This window comes from Drosophila guanche, unplaced genomic scaffold (assembly GCF_900245975.1).
Source record: "Drosophila guanche unplaced genomic scaffold, DGUA_6, whole genome shotgun sequence".
NCBI lineage: Eukaryota > Metazoa > Arthropoda > Insecta > Diptera > Drosophilidae > Drosophila > Drosophila guanche.
The window spans coordinates 6,678,009-6,700,113 of record NW_022995743.1 but is presented as its reverse complement, the minus strand read 5'-3'; the positions used below and the strand labels follow the sequence as shown (position 1 = coordinate 6,700,113).

The following is a 22,105-nucleotide window of genomic DNA, read 5'->3' as shown; positions in this document are numbered from 1 at the left end:
GGGGGCAAAAGGAAAAGCCGACTCAGCGGCAGATCAGCTGATTAAAAAGCTGTGGAGCTGTAAACTGAGGGCGTCTTTGATCTCCTGCTGTCTGCTGTCTGCCGCCTGCTGCCTGATGCCTGCTGCCTAATGCCTTCTTTCTGCTGCTTCCACTTACCGCAGAGTCTGCTCCGTGTTGTACTGGAACTGGCAGAGTTCGCATATCGTGCAGCGCGAGGTGCTAATCCAGCGCTCCAGGCAGTGCACATGGACATATGTCAGCGAGCCCTTGCACAAACAGGGCGACACCAGTCTGCAAACAAATCGGAATGAGAACATCAGCTATGTAGGGGAACAGGAAGTGGGCGTAGGAGTGTGGATGGTTGTGGGCTGTGTAAACAGCGCCAACAATGAAAAATCAGGGGATTAAAGGACGGCAAACCAACGAGATAAGCGGCTGCCAAGAGAGACAGGGAGAGAAAGACTGGCAGGCAGGGCTGCCAAGGGGAAGGCTTCGTGCAGTGTTAATTTTAATAATTAAAATAAATTCTCGTTTGCTCGTTGGTCGCTCGCTAAGTGCATTAAATGTCGTGCAATTAATATTTTTTGCACAATTTGCGACTGCTGAAACATAATTAAATGAAAGCGAAGATACCCTGGAAATGCACAGCGGAAATGGGGCATGCCACATACGAGAGCATAATTAAATATCATTCGGTAAATGGCATTCCCTTGCGTGTCAGGAAACCCAATTATCATCCATTTAGTATGCCCCAAATGAGAGCGGGATCTCGCTGAAGGGTACAGGCCCATTATCTGTATCCTGGCATACGTAATTGATAGATAAATAAATAGATACGTAGGCCTACATATGAGACCAAGGGCGGCTACTCACTGTTCGGGATTGTCGGCATTATGACAAATACGACAGACGAGCGAGCCCAGCGAGGTCATCGACTCACTGGAGGCGGACACATCGTTGCCCAGATTGTTGCACTGCGTGGCCTCGTCGACGACGTGACGCAACGTGGAGAACGGTTCCGGCATCGTGGCATTGGGCGTGGCGTAGGCCGAGCTATTGGCGGCTGCCAGGGCAGCCTCAGTGCTGGCCAGGAGGCGGCCAACGCTATCATGTGGCACCCGCTGGAACTGGACGTGCGGCTTGAGGCCCAGCGACATGGAGCAGGCTGGCTGCTCTTTCTGGAACTCCTTTTGCCTATCCTTAACCGCACCGCCTGGTTCCTTAAGCTCCTCTCTGGCACTGATGCGGCTGCCCACAATGATCATGCCCGGCGGCGTGTCATCCGCTTCGCTTGAGGACAGGGCACACTCGAGCTCCTGCTCCAGGGTCGAGTCCTGTTTGCGGGCACCAGCAATGCCGCTGGCCTCTTCTATAGAGAAAGCGAATGGTTTGGTAAACCTCTTTCCCATCTGGGGCTGTACGAAACACTCACCAATCTTCTCGCACTCCATCGCTGTTTGTAATTATTGATCTTTGAGTTTGTTCGTGCCAAAAAAATAGATACCAAAAATTTTAACACATTTTCTGTTTAAAATTGAAAATGCTTTAGCTATCGTTTCTCTGCTTTGGCAATAAGAAGTGTAGCTCAAGGAATGCTTTCTGCCCGAAATTCATTTGAAGCTGCAGAGTGTATCGTATCGATTCCTCTTTGTAACATAATCGATACGTATACAATATATATTTTTAGCTGCATTCCTTCGTCCAACGGTCGTTAATGGAGGCAGTTAAGCAAGGGCTTGTGGAAAAGCAAACTTGTCTCCGGGCCAAGTCGCAAACATTAATTGTAATTGACAGACTGGAACCGCGCCCTGTCAGTGCCCACGAAGACATGCCAGAGCAGCCTTCCCTTTTCCACTGGCACCCAGTCCTGCGCCCGGTCCCTCCGCTGTGCTCTAGTACAAGGCTGCAGCCATAAACCTAAAATTGAAAGTGTAACAGTTACGGCAAGCAACTTTGCCGGCGCTTGGCTTCCATTATGCGCCACTCCGCTCCCAGGCGGAGTTTAATTTATGCCCGTGCCGTTAGTTCGTTAGCCAGGGCCCCCCCCCCTCCATCTCAGTTGGCTGTGTGGGCGGTGGTCCGATATTACCATGTCAACTGGGTGCCCAACTCCCACTCAGTTCTTGGTAATTTTCGATTTTTTATTTTTTTTGGCTGCTGCCCTTGCCGGAAGCTGGCGCGGAATCCGCTTGTTCAACTTGACTTCACAGGATTGTCCGTTCACTGTTGATTTATTACGCACCGAGTGCCGCCAGTGCCAACATTTTCATAAACGCTCTCCATCCATGGCGCTACATCAGCGAACATGAGCACGAGCAATTTACTCTTGTTGTACCGACAGCAGCAGCGCCAAAAAACGTATATTAAACAAAGTTTTAGGCCTTCTGAAAAGGCAGCGAACCCTTTTTAATGCCCGTACCCCGAACGCAGACATTCCACAGCAAAACAACACAATAAAGGGAGAGGCCCTGAAAGCAACACACAAGCAAAAAGGAAACAAAAACAAATCAAAATCTGTTTACAACTCTGTTTAATAAGTGCTGCTACAAAAAAGTTGCCATTGAAGTCTTCATCTGGCAACTGTCGCCCTTGGTGGATGCTGAAGAATTTCATTTGTTTCGAGTTCATTAAGTGGATGCGAAGTAATTTGCCAATTGGAATCTCCTTCAGGCACCGCATGCGTATCGGGATGGAGTCGCTTTTCCGTACATTTTCGCACCATTTCCTAAGCTCGGACAAATCGGGACAAGCGGCAACAAACTAGCGACTGCAGCTGCAACTATTTTGTTTTGTTGGCTCTTTCGAGTGGGGTCGGATCCAAAGTCTCTCTTGGCTAGAGACGCAGAAAATGCGTCAGCAAAGTTTTTAATGTATTTTCGCCAAGTTTTCCACACGCTCGCCCAAACTGACATGCACACACACAAACAGCGGAAACTTCTTTCATTTTACAGTTCTCTTAGATGACAGAAAAACAAAAGGAAAGTAAGAGTCAGAGTTAGAGTTAGAGTAGTCAAAGGAGAAGCAGCATGGCACAGGCAAAGCGAAAGTTTTTGGCCGCACAGCGCTCAGCCACAACGAACACAAAGTGTTAAATAATATAAAACTATGCTTGTGGTATTTACTTAAACCTAAAGACATTACGGAAATTATACCCAGAGTAAAGTTTCCCTCCACTCATGGGAATTCAGCAACTCGGCGATTGGGGATCCAGCTTGACAGGGGATCGGGCTTTACCTGAGCTTATGGCCCCGTCTTCTCGCTGGAGTTGGAAAACTTTTCACTTTTGATTTCCAGCGACAAAACGAAATATTTAACTGCGGCCCAGCAGCACTGGCCTGGCATATCAAATTGTCGCAGGACCTTCCCTTAGCAGGGCTTTGTTTGGACTAAAATGGTCGCTGCAACTATTGAGTTGCCATTCGAATAGTTATTTAGTGTGTGCCACATCCCTTTTTAGCAGTTCATTTCGAGCTCACTTTATGGCATCGCTCATACGCAATACGAAATGAAATGAAAATGGGTAAATCTGTGCGCAGGGCTTGGTGGCACAACAATGATAGCCAGGATTTGAGCGATTTAATTTACATCTGGCGTGGCCAGGGCGGGCCAGGACATCGCCTATGGGCATAAAAGCGACAGCGACAGCGACATAAAAGTTTTACAAGCGAATGATTTTTATTTTTACGTATTACGTGACCCGCCTGCAATGGCTGCTGATGCCGGATCGAATGAATTTATTAGATGGCCAATCCTTTGGGCACAGCCCCTCGGCACCCGAGTCCCAATTTCGCACATAGTTTAATGGTTTACGTTTAAGATGACTTTTGGCTTTTGGCACAATCCCAAGGGGCGAAGCAATTAACTTTATTAATGAGGCAGGGCAGCGGCAGCATATTTTCAACTTTAATGTTGACAGCCAGCAAACATTTAAAGTTCACAGTGATAGCAGGGCAGACGGTGACGGGGGACGGGGGACGGGGCTGCCGAAAAAACTTTTGCAATGTAATTAAAATTGAGTATCACAATAGCAGGGAACAACGGGAACAACAAGAACTAAGGTCATCAAATAAATTGGCAACAATGTGCCGAAAAGGACACACAAAAGTGTGCCAGGGCTCACTGCCGATGCCGCTGCCGATGCCGCTGCCCGGCAGCACAAAACGAAATCTCGGCCCAGTCCGGGGAGAGACACACAAAATCATGGTTAATGGCTTTACCCAAAAGATTTTCCAGCTAGGGGCAAAGACGATGGCGGTGGCGAAGGCGAAGGCCAAGGCGCTGGGCAATCAAATGAAAATGTAATTCAAGGAATAATAAAAATGCTTCCAAATAAAGGCTGAAAATGGCGTCAAAGCTGTCTCTTTGCTTGCCTTTCTTTCGATTCTGCCAGTCCCCCCCAGCATTTCCCCATCCAATCGATTCCACTTTGGTCGAAAGGATTGAAGGCTATTTGAAACAATTGGAAATTGCGCTGAGGCAGGCAGCTTCGGCGCCATCCGACATTCGACATCCGACTGACTCGCTGAGTGACCTTTCAACTAGTCGCCTGTCTGGCTTAAAGAGTTGTCAATTGTTAGGGCCACTTTATATGTCGGTCCCTGAGAGCGTCTTTCATTTCCGGACAACGTGGCGCATACGCGTGCTGCTCCTTTCATGCTCTAATGTACACGGATTATTCTCGGAAACTTCTCGTGGTTGTACTCCCGCCCCGCCCTCCTTTGTCCATACTTTGGCGTCCATGTTTTGTTCTGCTGAGCGTTGTTTGTTTGTTGATTAAATGCCTGAAACAAAAAGCAAAATGTTAAAGATTAACCAGAGCCACGAGCAGTGGGTAAGCGGCAAGCGGCAAGCGGCAAACGGGAAGCGGCAACAAGAAAAATTGAACGGAAAAGAAAACTTTACGCTTTGTTTTTCATTTTACCCACCTCATCCTCGTCCACTTCCTGTGTCTGCCCCCCATGCCACTCCTTTAAGTGGTGTGAACAGCAACAGCGGCAGACACAATCCGCAAAGAAACAAAGAAAAAAGAAAGAAGCAAACACATGGGAGGGGAAAAACTTTTAAGTGCGGAATTTGTAATGTTCTCCGCATGGGGAAGTTTCGTTTCGGCGAGGCGTGAGCAATGCAACTGAGGAAAGCACTTCATGGCCATTTTCTGCTCTTTCTGCTCCCGTTCTAGGTCTCCTGGATACGAAAACGTGATCTGCATATACTCACCGCCGGCGGCACAACCTACACATCCGATCAGCGTTTCCAGGTGAGCGTTTCTACACGATCACGGTGAGTGATATTGGACTACAATGTTTTCTCCTCTCTGTGTATGCATAGGTGCTGCGACCCGATGGATCGGCTAATTGGACTCTACAAATAAAGTATCCCCAGCCCCGGGATTCGGGTGTTTACGAGTGCCAAATCAACACAGAGCCCAAGATGTCCTTGTCGTACACCTTCAATGTTGTGGGTGAGTTCCATTTGATGCTCCTCTCAAATGCACTAGAGCATACCTTTTCCACCCAGAGTGCATGAGTATCGTTAAGGAACAAATTTGTTGCATAATATTATGGTTAAAATGTGTGCCTCCCCTTGATTATAATCAGAACTTTGCCCATTACCAAACACCCAATCGAAAGGATACGCCTAAGAGATAGTGAGACAGAGGAGGGTGGCTGGGGGGGGGGGGGGGGGGACACTCTCAAAACTGGTCACAAACCACCGAAGTGATTACTTTTATGTGTTACCAGAGAATGCTTCATCCCGACAACTATTACATGTACTTGGGAAGTTCCTGCTTGCCAGGCACATTTTCGAAGCAGAGCGGAGCGGACCGGAGCTTAAGGAAGCCATACAATATGCATGTTATATGTATGTGTCTCGCAATCTGTAGTTTCCTTTCCCCCCCTCACTCTCTCTCGTCATCTCTGAATCTCTGCCACGTGTGTGGCCCGCATTTAACTGGCTTCTGGGGCATCTTCTTCGTGCTCGTGATTATAAAATTTTCAATTCGATTATGTGCAAATTGGCTTGCCGAGCAGTTGAAGATGTTGCCATTGCTGTTGCTTCTGCCGTTAAGGGGATATGCGATTATGTGGAAGCTCTTTATGGACATTACTTACCTCTGGGTTCTGTAATTAGTTTGCACTCAACTCGGGGGCAGAGCATGAACACGACTCTACACACACACACACACACAGAGTGTGTCTTGCCCTGGTGCCTTGTCAGCAGTTCTGCATGGATGGATGATTGTATGGCCTTTTGGAAGATCCTTGGGAGCACTCCACATAAGAGCAACTGTGCGCAAACCTTTGTTGCATGTTTGGTGCATTTTTATAGAAATTCGTATTAGCAAAATGCATTTAGCTAAAAACTTCTGGTGCGGAAGAGTGCCCTCAATGAGCTTATTTGATCTCTGAGTTTGCAACCCCACAGCCCAAAGTGTTTGTGTGTGGATGTTGTTTTAGCCACACGGACACAAGCGACTTTGGGGCAGCATAAAATGCTCTGGTCAGCCCTGACTCGGTTATGAATCTTTTAGTGGGGTGGCTGGAATACGAGTGAGACATAGAGCTTTGCATATAAGTTTACACGCATACTAAACCAACAGGAGAAGACAGAAGACCTCTGACAGACTGACACACCCGGCATCCAGCTAGACCCACTCATGGGTAGAGAGACACATAGAAGTCATAAATATTACATTTGCGGAAATGCAAATGACTGCCAAACTGGTGCACACAACTGTGCCCATGCTGGCTTCCCTCTCTCCACGTTCGCACTCATTTGAATGCCCAAAAAGAAGTGTGCATATAAATGTACATACGTACTCGCACGAGTAAAATATTCGACATGCCACTCATGCGGAAACAGCAAACAGCAGGTCCAGTGGTGGTGGTGCTGCTGCTGCTGCTGCACAGTGGTCTGTGCACAGATCTCCGCCACAGGGGAAACTCCATTGATTTTGTACACCTAATGGGAGCCAACGGGCTTTTAGCAGTGTGATAAGCGCCCAGACAGGGGATCCATTAAAATATACTTCACAAAGGCTATTTCTAAAACGGCATTTTCCTGCAATGTGCAGCTAAATTTAACCATTTCCATAAAATTGAATGAGCAGCAAAAGAGTAAGTCTTGTTTTGTCCCTTTGTCTCTATCCATTTGTTCGATGTTCATTCGATGATGTTTCGACTCTTTGCTCTAATTGCGTGTGGGGCCACTAATGTTCTATTGTCACTATTAAGTGGTTCCACTGTGCGGTCTGCTGCTATTGCCGTGCTGCAAACAAGTTTGTTGTTATGCCAGAAATTTTTTATGCGCTTATGCAAATAAAAAATTGCACTAAAAATTCCATAAATTTGTTTTTGTTTTTTTTTTTTTTTTGCCATTTTTCCCCTCGCTCTTATACAGCTTCTTTTCGCCGCCACTGAAATTCTATTACACGCCCGTCAGCCAGAGGAGTGAGTGGTCGGAAACACATACAGGGGCATGGGGGAGGAGACTGTAAGGGCAAGACTCCACGAATGATACACAAAATAGCGCCAGGCTGACCAGCGCATCATAAACATAAATCGCCTCCGACGACTCTGTCCCGCCCCGCCAGCAGTTCTGTGGTGGGCCTCCTCTTCCGCCCAGGCAGCCATATTTTTGACATTTTAATGCAACAGCAGCCGCTCCAATTGCTTAAATTACAAACTTTATGTTCTCCACTCCAGCGAGGGAGTTCCACCTAGGTGCCACATCGGAGGGCATGTTTATATGCAGCCAGATAGCTGGAGTCGACGCTGAGTTGTTGCCCCGTCCTCGATTTAATTTTGAATTTAAGGCAAATTACCAAACGTGCTGATAAAGTGAGCAAATTGAAAATTAAATTATGTGTCCCTGTCCCTGTCCCAGTCGCAGTCCCATTCCCACTCAAGCCGAGCGACAGCCGCTGGCAGAGTGACAGTGACAGTACCAGGACAAGGACAAGGACAAACATAGTGAGAGACCAAACAGAAGAGAGAAGAGATAGCCGAAAGATTTGATGCTCTTTACTCTTACTCTGTGAAGCCATAGGAGTACGACTGTCAGCCAGATGGAACTTTTATCTTGCTTGCAATCAAGTCATTAACAAAGTCATAGTACTCTCTGGTAGAGTATACTCGCATTAAGAAAAAGAAAGGTGTTGTTGAGTTTCTGGAAAAATTTGTTTACCAGCAGCGAATGTAATCAAGCGTAAGCGCTACCTTCCTTAGTCAAGGGTGATTTGGATTGTGGAAGGGGAACGGGGAATGGGGAAGGGGAAGAGTTGGGGTAGCGACTTGAAGGGAAAGTGAAAAACAAATTGCAAAGCCAACGAAGAGAGAAAAGGCTGCAGTTGTCAGCGGCTGAGAGAGAGAGAGAGAGAGAGAGAGAGAGAGAGAGAGAGAGAGAGAGAGAGAGAGAGATTGAAGGCAATTTGAATACGTGGCTGGCAAGATGAAGATGCCAAGTAGATGGCTCATTTCGGGCTCCATAAAGCAACACTCTGCTGGCGCTGTTACTCATGCTCCCTACGCTGCTCCTGAGCATGTCCTAAGACGCCACTGCGATGCTGTTGACATTAGCAGCCGGCAAATTGCATGCAATCAAGCGCAAGTAATAATCCAGAGCACCCTTGCCCCAGCGTTGGCCAGAGCTAGGAGAAGTCCCTGCTTCATTTTCCATACTTCCTGCATGACAGCATATCATGCTGGAGCAAAATAGGACCAATCACTGGTAAATCCGATTACCTAGCCGGCATTTCCCTACTCAAAAACTTATTTTTTGTATCGCAAAAGACTTGCGATCCCATGAATGAGCACCTAATTGCGGCCTACTGAAATACAGATACAAATTTTACAGCTGAGAATTTGCTGCCAATTTTGATGATGCATCGAGCTGCAGACACTTTTGGCAGCCTAAATCCATTTCCCATTGTCTTGCAAGCTGAAGGATTTATGTCTGCCAGCAGGTAAGAGGCCCAGCCAAAAACTAGAAAATAAATTGACTAGCTTTCGGGTAGAGTCTTTCCCACTTTGAGAATACTTGAGTCTGAAATGGCGCAAAGGGGGATAATGAGTTTTTATGAATACTTGTGTTGCATAATCCAAGAGCAGCAGCAGCAGCAGCAGCCGAAGAAGGAGCTGGTCCGGACAATTTGCTGGACAATCAAATGTTTTACTTCCCATTTCGTTGATTTGCTTCTCAAATTACATTCTCTGGCGAATGCCTAGACCAAAAAATGCCCCAATGATAAATTACTGAGATATTGCACAGAGGAATGGCTGGCAGAGGCAGAAACGGAGAGGCATAGGGAGGAGGAAATGATTAATGTCTCTGCAGCATCGTCGAATTATTAATAATAATAATAATCACAACAATGGGGGATACTGAATAGGCTCGGAACCGGGGGCTTGGCCCATGATGATGATGTTTTGGGCATTTTCATTTTGCCATTGCTGGCGTGGGCGGAAATGGGAGGGGAACTGGGATTGAGAATCGGATCTGGACAGGCAAATAAGAACTGAATGGAGTGGAGTGGAGTGAAGTGAAGTGGATTCTCGTCTAAAGAGGAGGAGATACACAAATGCTTCATCAATTGTGCTGCTGGCAATGCGGCTGACTTTTACAAATTGAATTTGTTTATTTGATTTGACAATTAGTTCCGAGCAATTGGAGTGCCACAAAAAATCGTTTCCGATTAATTGTCCGCCAGAATTTAAAGACTTTCATGCCCGAAGATCCGTTGCGCCCCAGTTCGGAATGGTTATTCGGGCAATAAATACTCAGTTCTTGTTACATGTGTGCAAACATGCATCAACATAGCCGAAGGGTAATAAATTTGTACAGCCAGGCAGGAGGCAACAGCCCACAGCACATAGCACTCAGCAGTGAGAGTGAGGATACCCGAGAGCAAGGCTGCAATGGTAATGGTCCTCGGTCTGGCCCCAAAAACTATGCCATGTCGGGGGCTGAAAAGTTGTGCAAAGTTCATTGCTCTAAATGTTTATGGGCATATAGGCTTATGCGCATTTTATGCGCGAAATCAAGAAAAATGGAAATGCATTCTGCTCCTTCTCCTCCTTTTGCTCATCTTTCCAAGTTCCCATTTTGCGCTTTCTGCTGCGGCTGCACAAAAATGGATTCCAAGCCCTGCTTCTCTGCCTGGGCCTCGTCCCGACTCGTGTGTAAACAAGACTCAGTAAGGGCTTTGTTTGCCATGAGATCCAGGAGCAGGAACAGAACAAGACACATGCACAGAGAGGGAGACAGAGGGAGTCTTGGTGCCTCTCGTTCTAGCTTTGGCATGCGGCCAGCAGTAGACAACTTTGCAACTTTTTTCGGCCTGGGTCAACTGTGGCCAAGTCTAATGAAAACTTCAAACAGCTGCCGGTGTACATAGCTCCGGCCTAGCACTGGATTGGCTGGCCACTGCTCATTCCTCATTCATAATGCAGCTCGCCAATTGCCAGGAACACTTAATCTAATTATAGTTAAATAAGCAATTTCCGCGGGGAGATCCAAGCCACTGCACGTCGTGGTCGTTGCCGTATCCGTGCAGCAAAATGCTCGAATTTGTATTCCCTGTCAGCAGGTAGAGGGCATTAGGCACCAGAACGGGCCGTAGCCAGAGTTAGAGCCACAGCCAGAGCCATAGCCAGAGCCAGAGTCGAGTCGAGAGATGGAGCCATATCTGCCGCATGCGGGCTTGCCCATACATATGAACATTCACACCTGACCCAACCACACCCTGCCACAGCACCCGCGCCTCTCGTGGGAACCACAGGCGCGTTGTCAGCTGCATGTGTGCGGCAATAATTTTCCCAGCCATTTCTCTTCTGTCCGTCCTTTGTTGGGGTTCTCATTCCCCTTCCGATTCCCATTGCCCTTCCCATTGCCGTTGCCAGAAGTCATAGACGGTTAGCTTTCGCTGCCACAATTGTTTTGCCAGGTACAACAACCATCAGCAGCAGCAGTTGCCACGGAGTTGGGGCAACAGCAGCAACAAGAACAACATTGTGCCATACTCAGCGCTTTTCTCTAGAGTGGAGCGAAGCGACTCCAGTGCGGGTCTATAAAACAGCCAGATAATCGTCCAGCGTGTTCGAATTCCATTTGGGGTTTGTTCTCCCCTTCATTTTGCTCTGCCTTTGTTCGCTCTTCTTTGTTTCGAGGAGGATGTGTATTACTTTTTCCACTTGGCATTTCATTTAGATTAACATTTTTGGGACCCAGTCAGATCTACCAGCACACACACACAGAGACACACCTGATTTAAAGGCAAAAGTGCAAAAAAAAATTTAATGCGAATTCATGGAGTGCTGCCTGCTAATCGAATTTTCTGTTTGTCTTTTGGGGCAGTTGAAAATGGAGAAAAATGCCGTATTGGCACACTAAGCTTTAGTTTCAGTTTTTAATTCTAAATCCATATACCCATTGGCAACAGCGCCCATGCATGGGCATGCAGAGCGCCTCTTTTGAGTTCATGCAAAGTATGAAACACTTTTGCTACATATTCCTCCAGCGTCAAAAGGTTTTTATTGAGCTTTCAAAACTGTTTTTTTCACTCGGTTTTGCCACACGATTGAATGGCAGCACCCACAGCAAAGCATAGCCACGTCAATGCGTGTGGTGTGTGTGTATATGCCGCAGGAGTATCCATGTACAGATGTTCCAGTTGCAATCCCAGTCCCTATGCTCTCTGCAGCCTATGCCCTCCTTTGCTGCAATTTATTTCCACGGGCTTTGCGGTTGTTTAGGGCCTGCGAAAGTTTTTCCTGCTGCCAGTTTACGAGGCACGCAGAGAGTGAAAGTGGAACAGCAATGGAAGAGTTGCTGTTTGTTCGCCATTCGCCGTCTGCTCTTCGCTGTTATTGAGCACTTGCATTAGAGGAAAAGGGGGAAAGTCGATGCCAGAGACGTTTTTCCATTAAGGCAACTGTCAGCAGTCATAAGCTTTAAGGAAAAAATCTCATTTGGGGCCGTCCACGAGTATATTTCTCAATTGAAATCATTGACACTGGGAACAACAAAAGGCACTTCAATGTTGACATTTTGATTTTGGCTCCAGATGGAATAGAAAGTAGCAAACGAAATTCATCTCAGAGAATTCCACAGAGAGAGACAGAGGGAACTCAACTGAAAGCAGAAGGCAACATAAGTAAAAAGGAAGTGCAGGTAGTACGAGCACGGGGCGTATGACTGTCTTTTATATGGCATAACAAAAGCTTATCGCCAGCATAATAGAGACACGCGTCTGTGTAATAAAGTAGGGCCTATGCCCAACCTCCTCCCTCCCGCCCTCACACACACACACACACACATACAGTAACATTCGCATACAGAAAAACGCGCACTTGGACGTTATCATTAACATTATTATTATTATCATTGTTACGAGACGGAAACTGCTTTTGTCTGTTGGCAACTTAAGTGACTTTTTGTTCTCGTTGTCTAACGCTTCGGCTTTTCCTTTATTTTTTGGTTTTATTTTGCAGAACTCAAGGCGGAAATCTTTGGGCCCAGCGATCTGATGGTGAAGACTGGCAGCGACATTAACCTAACCTGTAAAATTATGCAGGGACCCCATGAGCTGGGCAACATATTCTGGTACAAAGGTGCGTATGCGTAATGAGCCTCTGTCGCAGCAGCATAATGTGGAATGGCATCCGCACCTCATTCACACAATTCAATTTGCTTACTCTTGCACTCTTCGCATTCCAGGCAGCGAAATGCTCGACGGCAAGGGCGAGAATGAAATCGACAGCTCCATGGCACGCATCCGCGTCGAGGATGATTGGTCGGACGGGCTGACTTCGAGGTATGTAACGACTCTCCCGTCATTACTTTACCTACGACGAGTATTTCAGTTATTTTGCATTAAAATGCCGCCTCACTTAATTAAGGGCAGAGGTAAAGTCAGATCTAGAGCCAGAGCTAAAGCCCAACCAGGCCTGCAGCCGGGGGGGACACGGACTCCTACTTTGAATGACATTTTAAGGCCAAAGCGAAGGACAGTCTGGGCTGAGCTCTCTCTCAGCACTGTCTCTCTATTGTAGTGCAAACAGGGTTCTTTCGAGGGGTACGCTGGGTTTGGCCTGGACCTGACATCAGTGTCCACAAAGCAGATACTACTCGTCCTACTTGGATGCTGGTTTGGTGTTGATACTGGAAGTCTAAATAACTTAGGCATTCGATTGGTGCGCATATTTCGGAAAAGAAATGTTTGTAGTATCTGCAGGAGGAACATTAAAGCGCAAACCTAATGGAAATTCAATCCATTTTTTCAGAGGTATCTTGTGCCCCAAAAGTATAGTTTTTCATTTACTGTGAGTCTCTCTGAGAGACTAACTATGCCACTAAGCTTCTCTTGCCAGGGTATTATCGTAGCAGGGCTGTTCAGCTTTCACTTCATTCTCACCGAAGGATTCTCGAGTTAGCCGTGTGTGACTTTTAATTTGCTTTAGTGAAAGTCAGAGCAGTGGCCATAGATGAAGTCAAAATCGGAGCCAGAGGAGGAGACGACTCACAGACGGAGTCAGAGTCAGAGTCAGAGTCAGAATCAGGTTAGGAGCAAGCGTCATGGCTGCAGTAGTTAGTTTTTCGTCTCTCGTTGCAGGGCCCCTGATCATTGCCCATTTATGCTGTTAACTAACGGCCCAGACGACCATAAAATGCAGGTGCGGATGACAGAGATGGAAAGACTTTAAAAAAAAAAGACAGAAAGAGAAAAGGAGCTGGCGAGGGAGAGTAAAAGGAGGGCTTATGGTAGGGTTACTGGGAATTAGAGCCAGTCCTGGTGGAGGCGGCAGCTCGACACACATTATGCCATAAAGTAGGAAAAGTTTTTTTTAGTTTTTTTTGCAGCCCTTTAACGTTTTTTCCGTTTATTTCACTTGCATTCCCATGTCCCGCTGACATTCATTTTCTCTATGTTTCTCTCTGCTCTTCTCGTTTTTTCTTCCCTTGTCCGTTTCTCTCCGCGAAGCAGATTAAAAATCAAGCACGCCATGCCCGGCGATACTGGCAACTACACCTGTGTGCCCACGGTGGCGAAAACCTCGAGCGTCTATGTGCACGTAATTATTGGTAAGTGTATGTGTATGGGTAGTGCATGTTCAACTCCCCCCCCCCCCCCCCATAGCCATGTGTGCATCTGTGTGCCTGTGTTGTCAGAGAGTTTTTCATGTTTATGACGGAAAGTGGAAGTTGCATTCGCAATTTGTTTTGCCAATTGCAAAGCGGGGCCGGTTGGGGCAGTGCATGCAAAATCAGCATGCAAATTTTCCAGTTACAGGTACTGGTGGAAAACAAGGTCTACATATAGCCGGGGGCATCTTTTAACTTTGTTGATTCAAGATCAGAACTGTTTGGGTTTAGCTAAATTAGATGAGCATATCGACAGCGAGAGAGTGTTCCGACTACAGCAATTGAAAGGGAATGGCATCAGCCGATTCCGCCTCTTCCACCCGAATCTATTTGTGCAGCAGCATGGAAATTATTTTCTAACTGCAGCTGCAGCTTTAACTAAAGGAAAAGTTTGCGGCAAGTGCTCGGGCCAATAACAAGAGGTGCTCTCAGCGCAGCAGGGAGACCTGTCAGATTTATTGAAGCAACTTGTGTGCTCGTGAGCTCATAGGAAACTGTAACAACTTGAGCAGCCTCATGTTGTTCTTTGGGGCAAACAGGAAGGGAATACAAATATAAAAAAAATGGGAGTGTGTGTGTGTGGGAGTTTTTGTCTGTGGCAATCAGTGGGGCGGAAGCGGGTTTTGCTTTGTGCCTGGCTGGCTTATTGTATCACCAATTAACCGATAAACTTTCCCTCTCAATTGTTCCCATGTGTAATATTCTTTGTTTGTTTTTCGCGCAGGCGAACACCCGGCGGCCATGCAACACAACTCGAGCAGCAACAGCAACAGCTTTTACTGCGGCATCTGCTGCATGCTGCTTAGCATTGTCTCTTGCTGCCTGCAGCAGTGGTACGAATCCGGGAGTGGATATGTCTCTACAACGGCGAACACAGGTACGGGCACGGGTACGCGACTCAAGTTCCCGCGGCGTACAGTGCTGAAAACAAGAGGAACACGAGGAGTCACGGCGCAAACGACAGCAGCAGCAGCAGCAGCAGCAGCAGCAGCAGCAGCAGCAGCAGCTGCAGTGACTGGAAACATGTTGCGAGCACGCCCTGCGGCGGCTCAATGCATGAGATGAATGTTGAATAATCAACACGCCGATGAGGCAAAACAGGAATCAGCAGAGGATTATTAGGGCCAGCCCACATACCCACACCACGCCCACATTCAAGGTGATTTCAGTTTGGGGTTTGTTGGCTCATGAAAAAGTATTTATTAATGTCTAAGGCGATGAGTGCACGTAGTGGAAACGAAAAAACATATTATCCGACGATATGTGACGTTATAGCAACATTCCAAGGGGAAAGGGAAGCTGAAGGGAAAGTAAGCCAAAGGCTGGGAAACCCTGAGCCAGAGCTGGCACGAGGAAAACCTATGCATTTTCCGTGGATTATCATAATCTAGTTCAATGTTTAAAGAGAATAAACAAGAGTCGATGTAATACTAATTAATATTTGTGTGATTCGTTATGATTTTGTTGGCCAGTGATCGATGTCCGCAGCGATCGATACTTCGTATTCGAAATAGGGATTCGATACCGATAAAAACTAATAAATACCGATATAACATTTCAAATGAGTAACTAGAAAACAATCCATTTAAAATTGCTGTAAACTGATATTTGTTGCGCCCTTTTCGCTTATCGATGACTGTTTTGACATATTTTTGAAGTATCTAAACGTGATTTGTTCTCGAATTGAGTGTAGAGAATCGTTGAGTAATCGTTAACTTGTAATCAGACCAGCGGCTACCGATCACTGCTGACAGATCGTCGACGGCACACCCATAGCTAAGCTTTCATACACCCACTCTCTCATTACGAAATAAGACTTACTAGCTATAAATATGCTTCGGATCCGAACACCAACACGAGCCCCCCGCGGGGAGAGCTCTTCCATTGAACCTCCCCCTTTCCCTTTATGGAATCTCTTACTGCCAATAAGCCCACACACACACACATATACACCATTCTGTAGGCCGATTGAAATCGATTGAAATCTGCTGTAAATAATTGCCATTCAAGAGAGTTACCCAAGAGTACTTCAAAGCAACACTCATCCGATTACTTCATTTTCAAATAATGCTCTCAGTTGCTTTGCACATTTATCGGTTTTAGGTATTGGCTATGGATAAGCACTCGTACTCGCACGAGCATGTATTGTATGTATAGCCGGTAAGCCGATAAGCCACGCGTGGGGCAACATTTAATTCCACTCGTCCAGCACTCGAACATTATGGGGAAACGAAACGCCTTGTTTATGACGGACCCAATTGCCGGAGAGACTCGTTTAATTGTACATAATTAGTTTTGGATAAAACCGAAAGGGATGGTAGCAAGCAAAACCTTAAATAATAAATGCAAAAATAAGAGAAGAACTTTAAAATTAAATGCAATGGATAATTGTGTGTATCGCTTGATAATTATCAATTATAATTGATACGAAAGCGAACACGGTGCGAGTGGACAGTGCAGGGGAAGTGTAAATAAGTTGATTAGTAGAAAAAAACGTAATTTTAATTAACTGTTAACCGAATAACACGAGTACGATTCGATTAGTCTATAAGCGGCACATCAGTGAATCCAAATTTTCATACACCGCCACACACACATAAAACATAACTTTATTATCCAGAGAACCAGAAAATTCAGTGAAAAACACACACACACACACACACAGCTCACATAGTGCGAGAAAAGAGTGTTGGCTAAACCACATACAAATTGTATATAGAATGAATGGATGTTGCATTATCAGAGCTGGCATTGAACTTATCCAAACAAAGACGCGGACTCCACACCCAAGGGTGCCGCTGCCGTAGATGTTTAGGCTAAGGTCTGTCCCCTGAGTGCAAACAATAACGAAAACCTAGCAAAATACGAGATGCATTGCAACTATATAAGTACATACATATATCTACATATAAACCAGGTACTCTATATACCCGTACATACCGTACATGTGTACTTGTCTGTGTGTATCTACATATTCATCAACAGATAGGAATCTAAAACACAGCCACACAACCAACCACAAAGACACAACAAAATGAAATGAAATAAAATTATGATTTAGAAAATTTAATAAATTTCAGAGCTTTTCTATTTCTGGGTCTACTCTCCCCTAATGGGGCTTTTAACGATTTGATTTTAATCATAGAGGCACTGATGAACAACAGAAACAACCGGTTCATCTACTTACTCGTAGTTCATTGACTCGAATTTGTCCAAAAATGTGTCTCACATTTGACTAAATTATTCAACTAAATTCGACGGACCGACTGGCAGTTGCCATGAATCTCCGCTTGCTGCTGTCTGTCCGTCAAAGATTGATTTAATTGCAATTTTTGTCCGATCCATTTTGGGGGAGATTTTCTGTTTGTTTACCGTTCTTGACTCGATGTATAAATAACCAAGAGACTAGGGAACACATTTTAGTCCGTCTCACGTCCAGATCTTAGAACATGCTGCAGCTTTCGGTGGAACGAGGTTTGGCACTGCTGCCGCTGTTGATGTTGCTGGGTCTTTTCGCAAGTCTAGAGGCAGGTGTGTGCTCTCCTCTGATATTCCTTCAACGTGGATAAACCTCTCGTTTCACAGCCCCATCTCCATCGACTGAAGGAAGTAAGAAGAGCCGGCCGGAGGAGCTGGTTCGTGTCTACAGCATAAACGCAGAGCAGTACGCGAGGGTTCTCCAGCTTACCCGGGGCAAGAATGTGATATCCGAGGCGCGGCTGATCAACGGTGGCTTTGCCACGGTCGGCGACAGCCTCAGCTCCGGCTGGCACTCTCTGCTGCGGATCGTGGGGCTCACCACGCTGAGCAAGACCGTTGAGGATCAAAAGGTCGACTTCGATGGCCAGCCCTTGTGCGTGATCAAGACGAGGGAGGATGCGCCCAGGGAGGAGGGCTCTCCCCGGAGCTCATCCACCAACAACCAAGACGAGGAGGAGTCTGCCATCAACTGCATTGTGGTGCTCAAAAAGGTACATGATCTGGAGCAGTCTACCCCAGATCAGTACCAGTCGCCAGTAGTTCCTCAAGAGACAGCACCTCAAACGGCATTAGTTCCTCCAGTGGCATCAGCAGCCGTAGGAGAGACAGTGGAGCAGGTGGCGGAGCAGATGGAGGATCAGGGGCCGGAGCAGGTGCCGGAGCAGGTGCCGGAGCAGGTGGCGGAGCAGGTGGAGGAGCAAGGGGAGGAGCAAGTGGAGGAGCAAGAGGAGGAGCAAGTGGACGAGGAGATAACCACCGAAGCTCCCCAAAGATCTAGGTCTAAGTCGAAGAAACAAAACATTAGCGGTGAATTCACGACAAACGGCTTTCGGGATGGCTACGAAGTGCCCCGCCAATATGGAGCTGGCTATCCAGCACCACCGCCGCAATACGGCGGCTATTCACCTTATGGTGGTTATCCATACAGCCCTTACAGCCCCCCCGGTGTCGAGGGTGTGCAGCCTTACGGTGCACAGCCATATCCACCTTATGGCCAGTCGCTGTCGCCCTTCCCCCCACAGCAGCCATTTGGTCTGCAGCAGCCCTTTGGTGTACAGCAACCCTTTGGTGTACAACAACCAGTCGGTGGGCAGCCGCCAATCGGGAGTCCCTACTACCCTCAGCCATACTATGGACAACCCTCACCCAATCCTTATGCGCCCTACTCCTACTTCGAACAGACCCAAGCCCAGAATGAGGTGGAGATAGCAGAAGCCGACGATGATCAGGATGAAGACGAGGACTCCTATGAGGCGCAAGATGAGGATGAATACGACCATGATAAGAAGTCGATGATCTATTATAACGAGGTTTACGTTAATTAAATATTTTTCAAATAAAATAGATTACATTTAAACAGAATAATTTGTAGAGTGGAGAATCTGAGAGAATCTTTTAGCAGCAGAAAAATGCCCTACTAATTGATCAAGATCAAGATCGACCATGATTCGCGAAGTCCAGATATGTCTGCAGCTTGTCCAAGCCATTAACACAAAATTATCATACAAACGGCTGAAACGATTCAAGCTATATATAAAACGAGAAGGGACGTGTGAGACGCTTCGTACGCGTCACAACTTTTATACCCGGTACTCAGTACTACAACCTATACCTTAGCGGTTTTTTTGTCAAATTTTACTTTTTTTCTTCATCTGTCATCTATATCTACAACACTTCTCACGCCAACGCGCTTCTTAAGCTAGAATCGCACAGAGTCGCGGCAGAGGCCGCACACTGCGCGATGCAGAGTGTGAATGAGAGAATGTGCAAAAAACAAATATAAGCTACGGGACGGGGCAAATTCTTCATTGTGGCTTAATAATGATCCAATCGGATCCCAATTTGGTGATCTGATAGATCTGGTCATTCCCCACAGAATGGCGTTTTCTTTTATCTTCAAAATTGTAGATTTTGGAGGTTTTCGCCTTTTTTCGGGGGCGGAAGGGGGCGTGGCTAATTTTTGAAATACACTCGTTTCAGTGTGAGCATATAGCAGTCTGGAGCCAAAATTTGGTGGCTCTAGCTCTTATAGTCTCTGAGAACTAGCCGACAAATAAGACGGACAGACGGACGGACAGACAGACATGGCTCTATCGACTCGTCTATATGCTGATCAAGAATATAACAACCGTTATTCGCACAAATACAATATACCCACTCTTCGAGTACCGGGTATAAAAACGAGTATGGACATGTTCTCAGAGAATTAGGTTAACGTTTAAATTATGGAGATTCGCAGCCGATTAGGGCGTTGCTCCAACTTTTAATGAGCATCTGTGGTGATGTACAAATGATTTGAATGACAAAGGCCCAAGGAAAGCCGTCAACTTTCAAAATATATAAGCTAGGGAGCAGAGCTAGTCCAGCTTATTCGCGATCGCAATGAAGATCTTTCCAGTTCTGGCAGTAGTTGTGCTCTGCCTCGCGGCAGCACAGGCTGGTGAGTGTCCCTTGAACAGAGCCCTCAGAGGCAGAGAACAGGTTTCCTTGAACAAACAACTTCTTTGGCAGGCACGAGACGTCCACAACTGGTGCGCCTTCATCAGGTGACACGCTCCGAGTACAACGAGCTCCTCCACCTTACCCAGGGCCAGGAGATGGTCTCCGAGGCCCGGCTGCTCAGCAGCCCGATTGCTGGCATCAAGGGTCTGGCTGCTGGCGTCAAAGGCGGCTTTGCCGTTGGCAATTTCTTTCCGGCGTTCTTCAGGTCCGGACCCAAGGAGGTGATCTCCAAGAAAGGCCATCCTCTGTGCGTGATCTCCCCCAAAAACCCGTACGACGAAGAAGAGGAGGAGAACAGTCGATCGATCAGCGTGGCGTACGAACCGAACACTGAGTCTGGCTCCTCTTCGGGCGGCCCCAGTGAAGGTGGAAACGGCGGTGATCACGGTGGTGGACACGGCGGTGGGCACGGAGATGGCAGTGATAGTGACAATGACGACGCCGATACAGATACACCCATTGTCAATTGCATAGTGATCGTCAGTGACGGCGAAACCATCAAGCAAAGCCATGGAGGTTCTGGAAAGCCAAACGGAAAGCCTCCGCCGTCCCATGGTAGATACCCCCCGTACTACCAACCACCCTATGGATACCCCTATCCTGGCTACTATCCCCCTTACCCCTACCCACCACCACCTCCACCAAAACATACCCCTCGTTCGTTCGATCGATCGATTGAAGCCCCCGAGGATGTCAGTCGCGTGATCGATGCCTACAACGGCTACTATTATCAGCCGAGGCAGTTCACTCCCAGGTATCACAAGCGGTCTCGTGCCAGCCAAGAGATCTTTCCTGCATACCAGCCAGCCAGCTACCCGCAGCAGGAGTACGCCTCCAACTACCCAAAGGTTGTCCGTAACTACGGCCTGAACCACCCGGCTCCCGTTTACGTCCGGACACCACAATTTGACCAGGATCAGGAGTGAATCTACATCGATATAATTAGAGATAAAATACGAATAAACAATATAAATAGAGAACACTTTTTTTTTATTGCATGGCTTTCTCTCTTCTTTCTACTGTTTATCTGGTACACAACTACATTCCATTTCATCAGAGGGACACATACGAGCAATAAATAAGAAAAGAATATAAACGATATTTATGTGGGCTTGATGAGTGGACTTCATTTTAATTCATTAATGTACCCATTTGCTTCAAAGATACCATAAGCAGAGCATCCATTTTTCATTCCTTATTCTATATTTTTTAATGACAATTGTCTGTGAGCTGGGTAAGCACAAACAAGTCTTGTATCTTTGATTATATAACTCCTATATTCAATAGGTAATTGATATGTTTTGCAATTTGTTCCGCACTTACGAGTTCAGCTGTAATTTTTGTCAGCATGCACTCCAGAAAGCGGCCATCAATCCAGCTGCACCAGGCGCAACAGCCATTATAATTGGACTTGAAATTGAATGGCAGAATCGCTCATTTGTTCGCATGTGTGTTTGTGTGTACATTTGTGAGTATGCGAGAGCTTGATCGAAAGTGTTACAAGGTCCTGCCACTAACAATGCAACAGCGAGCAGAAAGAAGCGTTGATCTAGGCAGCAGAGAACATGGCCCAAACACGGCTTGTAAACAAGCAGTATTACACTCCACCTCTCATGCACGCACACATGCATGCACACATACACACACACACACACACACACACATACGCAGCATCAGGGCTGAAAGTATTGAGAGACAACGACAATTGGAACTGTAACACATCGCTGGCTTTTGTAGAGCCTGCCTCTTCGGTGCTGCTGCTGCTGCTGCTGCTGCTCTCAACACTGTGGATACTGGATGCAGAGACACACTAGCACACTAACACACATGCAGTGGCAAGGACAACGAACGCGCAGGCATAAAAGAGAATAAATTAAAGAACAACTCGAAATAACCGCGGGGCAATTTGTAGTGGTACAGTGCATATGGGGCATAGGCGTGGGGCATGGGGCGTGAGCGTTTGGTTCGCCCCTTTGCTGT

At 46.7% G+C, this 22,105-nt stretch overlaps 3 protein-coding genes across 3 annotated transcripts in view; all 3 read left to right on the top strand.

The window, feature by feature from the left end:
* Positions 1–17,165, top strand: part of LOC117587449 (zwei Ig domain protein zig-8) — a 47,291-nt gene extending 30,126 nt beyond the window's left edge. Inside the window, exons 3-8 of the mRNA XM_034278155.1 lie at positions 5,181–5,258; positions 5,330–5,462; positions 12,493–12,612; positions 12,719–12,815; positions 13,986–14,083; positions 14,868–17,165. Of these exons, the coding sequence (XP_034134046.1) occupies positions 5,181–5,258; positions 5,330–5,462; positions 12,493–12,612; positions 12,719–12,815; positions 13,986–14,083; positions 14,868–15,208 (867 nt within the window). The 3' untranslated portion in view covers positions 15,209–17,165. The remainder of the gene's footprint in view (positions 1–5,180; positions 5,259–5,329; positions 5,463–12,492; positions 12,613–12,718; positions 12,816–13,985; positions 14,084–14,867) is intronic.
* Positions 17,166–17,464: 299 nt separating this feature from the next.
* On the top strand, positions 17,465–18,948 carry LOC117592497. Its single transcript, XM_034286342.1, has 2 exons — positions 17,465–17,674; positions 17,729–18,948. The coding sequence occupies exons 1-2, from the start codon at positions 17,593–17,595 to the stop codon at positions 18,946–18,948; spliced, it is 1,302 nt and encodes a 433-aa protein (XP_034142233.1). The 5' UTR covers positions 17,465–17,592.
* Positions 18,949–20,005: 1,057 nt separating this feature from the next.
* LOC117587280 lies at positions 20,006–21,054 on the top strand. The gene is made up of 2 exons (XM_034277870.1): positions 20,006–20,063; positions 20,135–21,054. Exons 1-2 carry the CDS (start codon positions 20,006–20,008, stop codon positions 21,049–21,051), a joined length of 975 nt encoding a protein of 324 aa, XP_034133761.1. The 3' UTR covers positions 21,052–21,054.
* The last annotated feature ends 1,051 nt before the right edge of the window (positions 21,055–22,105 follow it).

Excerpts from the sequence above, each read along its gene's own strand:
- LOC117592497 (XM_034286342.1), top strand. The coding sequence starts at position 17,593 with ATGCTGCAGCTTTCGGTGGAACGAGGTTTGGCACTGCTGCCGCTGTTG. Across the intron at positions 17,675-17,728 it reads TTTCGCAAGTCTAGAGGCAG|CCCCATCTCCATCGACTGAA; the intron begins GTGTGTGCTCTC and ends CTCGTTTCACAG.
- LOC117587280 (XM_034277870.1), top strand. The coding sequence starts at position 20,006 with ATGAAGATCTTTCCAGTTCTGGCAGTAGTTGTGCTCTGCCTCGCGGCA. Across the intron at positions 20,064-20,134 it reads CCTCGCGGCAGCACAGGCTG|GCACGAGACGTCCACAACTG; the intron begins GTGAGTGTCCCT and ends CTTCTTTGGCAG.